Source organism: Penaeus vannamei, chromosome 24 (genome assembly GCF_042767895.1).
Source record: "Penaeus vannamei isolate JL-2024 chromosome 24, ASM4276789v1, whole genome shotgun sequence".
NCBI lineage: Eukaryota > Metazoa > Arthropoda > Malacostraca > Decapoda > Penaeidae > Penaeus > Penaeus vannamei.
Genome location: NC_091572.1, coordinates 33,797,699 through 33,805,198, shown reverse-complemented (window position 1 = coordinate 33,805,198; position 7,500 = coordinate 33,797,699). Strand labels below are relative to the sequence as shown.

General features: G+C 40.2%; 4 protein-coding genes across 5 annotated transcripts in view; 1 reads left to right on the top strand and 3 right to left on the bottom strand.

Annotated features, from left to right (window-relative positions):
• The window catches only part of LOC113804748 (broad-complex core protein isoforms 1/2/3/4/5), a gene marked incomplete at its 5' end in the record, with an annotated part of 13,664 nt that extends 10,984 nt beyond the window's left edge, over positions 1-2,680 (bottom strand). For both annotated transcript variants that reach the window (XM_070138705.1, XM_070138706.1), the window contains 1 exon segment: positions 458-2,680. In XM_070138705.1, the coding sequence (XP_069994806.1) occupies positions 2,131-2,680 (550 nt within the window).
• On the bottom strand, positions 497-1,941 carry LOC113804762 (zinc finger protein 672). The gene is made up of 3 exons (XM_027355654.1): positions 1,748-1,941; positions 1,311-1,385; positions 497-929 (listed from the first exon to the last, which is right to left on the bottom strand). The coding sequence occupies exons 1-3, from the start codon at positions 1,939-1,941 to the stop codon at positions 497-499; spliced, it is 702 nt and encodes a 233-aa protein (XP_027211455.1).
• Positions 2,681-3,153: 473 nt separating the features above from the next.
• Positions 3,154-3,909, bottom strand: LOC113804763 (zinc finger protein 100). The gene is made up of 2 exons (XM_027355655.1): positions 3,716-3,909; positions 3,154-3,505 (listed from the first exon to the last, which is right to left on the bottom strand). The coding sequence occupies exons 1-2, from the start codon at positions 3,907-3,909 to the stop codon at positions 3,154-3,156; spliced, it is 546 nt and encodes a 181-aa protein (XP_027211456.1).
• A 2,532-nt stretch (positions 3,910-6,441) lies between these two features.
• LOC113804756 (zinc finger protein 827-like) overlaps positions 6,442-7,500 on the top strand; it is a 3,387-nt gene continuing 2,328 nt past the window's right edge. The window contains exon 1 of the mRNA XM_070138095.1: positions 6,442-6,524. Coding sequence (XP_069994196.1) covers positions 6,442-6,524 — 83 coding nt within the window. The remainder of the gene's footprint in view (positions 6,525-7,500) is intronic.

Below are 7,500 nucleotides of genomic sequence, written 5' to 3'. Positions count from 1 at the left end.
TCTATCTATCTATCTATCTATCTATCTATCTATCTATCTATCTATCTATCTATCTATCTATCTATCTATCTATATAAATACATACTTTATATACACATGTATGTGTATATATATATATGTATGCATGTATGTATATTATATATTTATATTTATATTTATATATGTATATATATATTTATATATATGTATATTTATATATATGTATGTGTATAATATGTATATGTATAATATGTATAACATGCATAATATGTATACGTATAATATGTATGTATATATATATACATTATATATATATATATATATATATATATATATATATATACATAGATACATATGAATGAATGAATTAATTAATGAGTTTGCATGTATATGTATACTCAACACTCATGTTTAACATAAACATCTTTTCTATTAGGTATATGGAGAGAGCCTAATTCTTATACAGCAAAACCATCACCTTTGCCAATTTCTCTTTCACACTCTAACTTGGCACTTTTCAGCCCAGTGTCACATGCTGCATTAGCTTGTGTTTCGCCTGAATATGTTTGGTCAAATTGAACTTGAGGTTGGCACGGTGTGGGCAGTAAGGGCATTTAAAGGGCTTTATCCCCGTGTGGATGACAGCATGTCTCCTACAATCCTTCGCATTGTTGAAGGTCTTGCCACAAGTAGGGCAGCCAAAGACCTTGTCTGCGGTCTTGGATGGCCTCGCGGTGCTTAACTGCTGCCTACTGCCTGTGGAGGTAACGGCTAGGGGGTCTGACAGTCCACCACTGGTTGATGTAATCCTCCCATGGTGGGGCTGTGCCCCTCTCTGCTTGCCTACCACTCCCACATCCCAGCTGCCATAGGCGTTCCACTCCCCTGGGCCCTGAAACACAAGGGTGTGCTTCAGGCCATTTTCTGAATCTACTCCCACAGGCCTAACACTATATTATATGAAAAATTAAAATGTATAGAAAATTCATTAGAAAAAAAAGTATTGGTACAACACACAATCAACAGTACTTTATGAGTGCAGTATTTACCCTTACTTTTATTTTCTTTTTTGTATTCCACAAGCAATACAAGAATTTCCTGTTTGCAGTCTTGGGTGTCAATCAAATCTTATTTTTCCCTCTTTACCACATTCATTTCCTCACTCACTTGTATATTTGTACATAACAATAAGAACAGATTCCTACAGATAGGTTCTAAAATATGTATTCTGAGCCAACTTATCAAAAACCTTCCAGCTTTCACAGAGTTAACATTAACAAAAGAGAATAAGGAGGATTACGAAACAGCACAAATCATTTCTTATGTATCACATTTTATTTTCAGAATAGGGCTTGGTTTTTGCACTACACAAGGAATAACCACTAAATAGGCTTGTAACACCATCACTGGATACAATCAAATATATCTACAGAGCCTTATTCAGAATCATAATATATATTTTCTTTTTCATACTATAAAGAACATTTGAAAATGTGATGTCTTTTGAAAGGTATTCCACAATCTCCCCTTTAAATAAATAAAAGATCAAAACATTTTTTTACTTCTTTTTCTTCAAACAAATTAACAAAAGCTGTTCTCACATCATGGAAATATCCAACAGAAATGTTACAATTAGGACAAAATGTCAAGAGAGTCTGCACATTCAAAACCCATGACCAGATTTCTCCAAGCAGCAAACAATCAAAGGTTTTTCAAGTGTCTGGTTCTGATATGCCTTGTGAGGTTTGGGTGTTGGTTGGCTCTGTACGGGCAGTGAGGACACTGAAACGGTCGCACCCCAGTGTGTGTCCGCATGTGTCGCTTCAGGTCCCCTGCCCATCCAAAGACCTTCCCGCACAGAGTACACTCGTGGCTCCGGGTGCCCCTGGGGTGGGGAGGGGACAGAGCGAGGGGTGGCCAGGGGCTCCCCGTGACCACCTCTCCACGCCTGTTTACACGCATGCCTGGCAGCTCTCCCTCCTCCCCCTGCAACACACAAACCTACTCTCAGTACTTCACGCTTTTCACTTCGGACAATCAATCAAACAGCACCACCACAATTGCTAAACAGAACAATTTTATATATATATATATATCAATTCCCTTAACATGTCATTGACAACTACCATTACAACATTTGTTTTACTTTTCCTACATCTTGTCCTCCTGTTTAGATGGCATTAGGTTCCCTAAGCTGGGGTTCAGCTGACCCTCTTGAGTGAGGCAGAGCTGATTCTCCTGACTGAGAGGCAGTCCAATATCACAGTTTGGGGGTAAAGGGACCTCCTGATTGGAGGGCATCTGAACCTCAGTTGGATTCTGTGCACCCTGTATCTCTCTACTATGGAGCAACTGAATGTCGTGGTTGGAATGTAGCTGACTCTCGCGTACGGGGGGTAACTGAATCTCACGGGAGACAAGCCTACTAAGGGGCAACTGACTCCCTTGGCCACTCATTTCATGGCCTTCCCTGTCACCCTGCTGATTCTGATATGCGGGGGACAAGAGCTCGCTATGTCTATTGCGAATGTGTCTGATTAAATTATACTTAAGGGCTGAGCTGTGTGGGCAAATGGGGCATTTGAAGGGCTTTTGTTTTGTATGAGTTAAGAAATGGTACTCAAGATTTTGTTTCCAATTCCTTCCGTTGAACACTTTCCCACAAACTTTGCAAACATTCCCAAGTAGTTCGGCTCCAATCTGTAAAAGAAAACAGCCTTCATCAGACGAATGCACTAATGCACTTCTCTGTAACCCTAATGATCGGATTCTTTCGTTCTCTCTCTCTCTTCTTTCAAAATTCTTATAAAATCAAATCTTCTGCCCTAATAAGGATTCAATTTTCTTTGCACCATCTCCTCAGCTCTTTTCGCTTCTCTTTACTACCCACACAGACATGCTGTAAGGAAAAGGACAAAGCAATGCACAGTTTGAATCTTGTTTAATTTGGTGTTACAGTCAGACATGCCATTCATCAAGCACACAATGTTATTGTTTAAAATTCAACATTATGTATGCCGTGTCTTCTCAGATTGCTTCAGATGTAAAAAATTAATAATAGAAAAATAAGGAACTTTAATCTAGCATTTCTTAAATCTTGAAATGAAAATGTACAAATTCACTGAAGACAAGGAGAAGAAAAGAAAAGAATAAATCTTACATTGCAACTTTTGACTAAGATTTATCAGACACAAACTCGGACACATTTCGATGCACAGCCATGATGTGTGCCACAAGGTTCCCCTTCCTATTAGAGGAATGGCTACACTGTGGACACTGGTACGGCTTCTCCCCCGTATGTATCATGACATGCCGCCGCAGGTTGGACGAGTCTGTGAAGCGTTTGCCGCAATATCTGCAGTCAACGGTTTTCTGTCCTTCAGAGGTTGCTTTGGGGTTCATCAGGAGCCTCCAGCGAGAGTTTACACCAGTTAGCCCAACCTCATCAATGAGGCTGCCGCCTGGCCCTCTTCGGTCACCCTGCAACAAGGATGACCTCTTGTCAACATTGCTTTTGGCGCTCCACCTTTTTGGAAATCAACATGCAGGATTTCAAGTCCACACTTAAAGGGGAGGGGGGGGAAAATCCAAAAACCAATACTCTTATCAAATTTCACTGACCTAGGACCTTCAATATAATAATCTTTTCAGCAGAACAAGGCAAAGAAAATAATAATAAAAAACACAAACAAAAACACCAGACTTTTCCGCCAGACGTTACCAAAAGAGAGCTCACTTGGGCAGCTCTCCATGCCTATTCATGATATGGACAAGCAGGTTGCCCTTTCGGTTGGCACGATGAGGGCAATGCGGGCATTTGAATGGTTTCTCTCCCGTGTGAATCAGAAGGTGACGCTTGAGGTCGGTGCCAAGGACAAAGGCCTTAGAGCAAGTAGGACATACATGCCGTCTCAGGTAAGGGTCTACCATGGCAGTGTCCCTCTGCAATGAAATACAATGTCCATCAAGAGCTGCTCCCTCACAAAGCCTAGGTTGACTAGCCCTATCCCTTGGTGTGTCATCACTGGGTTGGGATCTTTCCCCCAGCCTATCAAGAGAACACAGGCAGGTCCTTCCACCTTGGGACTGACCTCTGTTGACATTCACCCAAGTCCTTGTTAGCTTTCCACATCCAACAAGTTCCAAGACAATGGTGAGCCAAGAACTATCCAACCTCAGCAATGTTTTCCTTCAAAACGATGAGTGTCATCAAACCTCTCTATCTACTTCCTTACACAATTGCTATAAAAAGGGTACAAACAGTGCAATTTACAAGCACTCTCCTATGCAACTTGTGCATTATCTATTCAATAAAGATGTTCAGCTTAAGAAAAGACATGAGAGGGGGGATGGATGAGTGGGATTGGGGTTCCTGTCCGCATGCTGTTCAAAGGGGACACATCTGCGACTGGTTTTCACACGCATCTTTATGTTCAACTAGAGTGCCTCCTACGGATATGATCATCAAGGTTCTCTTTGCGGTTCGTTCTGTGGTGACAGTGCGGACATTCGTAAGGCTTTTGCCCCGTGTGGATCAAGAGATGCCTCTTCATTTTGGCTGGCCCCACAAGTTTGCCACAGAGAGAGCAAGGAACCCTCCCTAGGTGTGCTGATTCGAAGGAAAGACTCCTCATAGTCTGGGGTTGGGCAGCCCACTCGTTTCTTGTCTGCAAGGAGTTGTGCCGAGTCAGCAATTAACCCCAATACATCATTCATTATTCATAACTTCTCTTCGCTATAATTCTATTTTTCACAAGAGAATAGTGTGCGTACATTTTCCAATACTGGAGAATTTCCTCAAAATATTAGGTATTTATCTTAACACTGACTTGGAGTAAGTACTTGAAACAAATTATAATATAGAAATAATACATATAGCATATGTTCTCAATCATCACTTTCTTTGTTGGAGGGTATAGAAGAACGAGACAGAAATGTAAAATACAAAAAGGTACCTTTTCTTTACATTTACATACAAAGTAATAAACGGGTGATTAAATCCTTCCTTCTAATCACATTTAAATTCCTTTTTTTTTATTTTTTTTTTTAATAGAAACTACACTACCAGCCATCTTCCCAAAAGAATAAGTGCTTATCTGCCTTAAGTTATCCATGTTCGCAACATGTTGAAACGATTTACAAAGTTACTTATTCTATTTGAACTTTTTTTCTCTCTTTCTTTCTGCCATTTCACGAGGTAAAACTTAGCCAGCTTTCATATGTATATACAATATGGTTGCATATAGAATAGCTTGCATAAAAAAAAAATCAATAATAATGAATTAAAAAAAAAAAAAAATGCATATATAGATATAGGTATATAAAATAAAAAGACAAAGAAATCTAGAAATCTGAAATTCTAAGATGCTGCAGATTTCAACCGAAGTAAAAACAGTGACTCAATATTGTGACTTTCTGACGGCAGCAAGAGCGCAGCCAATCAGGAAAAAGGTCCCCATTTCCCTCCATACCCCCCTGTTGTAGGACAAAAACCAGTCATGCTGCAGCAGCTATGACAGTTACATGTAATAATTTCTCTAGACTTTGTAAATTGTGGAAGTTCAAGAAGCCCAAGGCTCATTTCTCCATCTAGAAAAACAGGGTGCTCAGTGGATTTCACTCTCTATGCCAATATTCCCCCCCCCCCCCACCCTCAATCATACAGAAAAGATTATTTCAACTTTCTTGCTTTTCATTGAACATGCTTAAAAAATTTAAAAAAGATGAAACAATGATGTCCAGAGTGTGAAAAGGGCACGGGGAAAATGAGGATGGCTTGAAAGAGGCAAGGAAGACAACGGAGAGAGATGACACAGATGGGGGGGTGGGGAAGAAAGGAAAATCGAGAGGTGGGGAAGAAGGGGAAATAGAGAGGTAAAAGGAAGGGAGGGGAAGTGGGGGAAATGGGGGAAGGGAAGAGGGGGAAATGGGGGAGGGGAAGAGGGGGAAATGGGGGAGGGGAAGAGAGGGAAATAGAGGAGGGGATGAGGGGGGAAATGGAGGAGGGGAAGAGGGGAGAAATGGAGGAGGGGAAGAGAGGGATATAGAGGAGGGGAAGAGGGGGGAAATGGAGGAGGGGAAGAGAGGGGAAAGGAGTGGGGAAGAAGGGGAAAGGAAGGTGGGGATGAGGAGGGGGAAGGGGAGGGGAGAGAAAGGGTGGGAAAGAGTGAGGTGGGGAAAAGGGGGAAGAGAGGTTTGAGTAAAAGAAGAAATTAAGAGTGAAGAAGGGGACAGGAGATGTGGGAGGGGGGATAAGGGAGGCGAAGGGAGAAGAGGGGGAGAATGGCCAAGAAAGGGAGAGGAGGGATGTTAACCCATTAGCTATGGATGACATACCATCAGAACAAGGCAAATAATCACTGGCCAAGGGTGACACAGTTAATTAATGGGAACATATTCTCATCTAACATAACCAAATACTTTAACCATTATTGGGTTACTGAAAGGGGACGGGAGGCAAAGATGAGTGGGAAAAAAGTTGAAGAGAAGAATAACAACCACAGAAAAGGTGAGGATATAGGAGGTACACTGGGAAGCAGAGAAGGGTAAATGAGGTGGAATAGAAAGATAAATAAACTGCAAAAAGATTTCCAAAGTAATCAAACTGAACAAGGGAAAGAAATAACTAACAGGAACAGATGAACAGATAATCAACTGGGGAAAACATCAAATTCAACACGCAAAAGCAATGAAATGCATATGACCCAAGATTCTCAAGGAAGGCAACAAGAAAAGGAATATCTTTTTAGCCTAAAGCACAACTGTGCTCAAACAGAAACATTATAAAATCAACCTAATTGTAGATAGTGGTGATAAGGTCAAACACAAAAGGTTATTCTTAAAGACACAAGTAATAATTCATTCCATTACCACCTTTCAAAACAACTTTTTTATGATCTCATTTTCCCCTGATTAAGCATGTCAGAAGAAAGAACATATCAATTCTCCAGAGCCTCATTCTGCATGTGAGGACCATCGAAAAACAAATGACAGCAAGTGCGCTCATTTTATTTTGTTCCTCCTCAGCTTGGCTCATTGAAAAAGCACAACTGGTAAAATCCACTAACACAGATATATCAAAACATGTGGCTTTGTGACACCCCTTAAGGCTATATATATTTATATATTTATATATATTCATCAAACTTTATAAATATATGCATAGTGAAATGTTTCAGAAAAGAATATATACCTGGCAGCATCTTAGAAAGCATAATACTGTAATTCTAGTAAAAAAGTTCCTTGCAGCAAACCACGAAATATAATTTAATTATGGATTTCACAGACAATGAACTTGAGCAAATTTGGGCATACAAGATTTGCTGCAAGGACAAACACAACTTTTTATTTTTGATGAAAGAACTGATGGGCTGGAGACCTTCCCTTTGACTATAATGAACTTTAAGAATTGCATCATAAGAAAATTCTTGTATTCAAGCAGTACTGCAGACAATTTACTTTGTAGGATCAGGTACATTTCCAATTCCTATTCCCTTTATTTTTGTAACAATGGGCAAATTC

Coding starts and splice junctions, on each gene's coding strand:
- LOC113804762 (XM_027355654.1), bottom strand. CDS start 1,941: ATGCGTGTAAACAGGCGTGGAGAGGTGGTCACGGGGAGCCCCTGGCCA. Junction 1,386..1,747: donor TTTCAGTGTCCTCACTGCCC/GTACAGAGCCAA, acceptor GATTGTATCCAG/TGATGGTGTTACAAGCCTAT. Junction 930..1,310: donor CCCTATTCTGAAAATAAAAT/GTGATACATAAG, acceptor CATATAATATAG/TGTTAGGCCTGTGGGAGTAG.
- LOC113804763 (XM_027355655.1), bottom strand. CDS start 3,909: ATGGTAGACCCTTACCTGAGACGGCATGTATGTCCTACTTGCTCTAAG. Junction 3,506..3,715: donor AGGCATGGAGAGCTGCCCAA/GTGAGCTCTCTT, acceptor ATTTCCAAAAAG/GTGGAGCGCCAAAAGCAATG.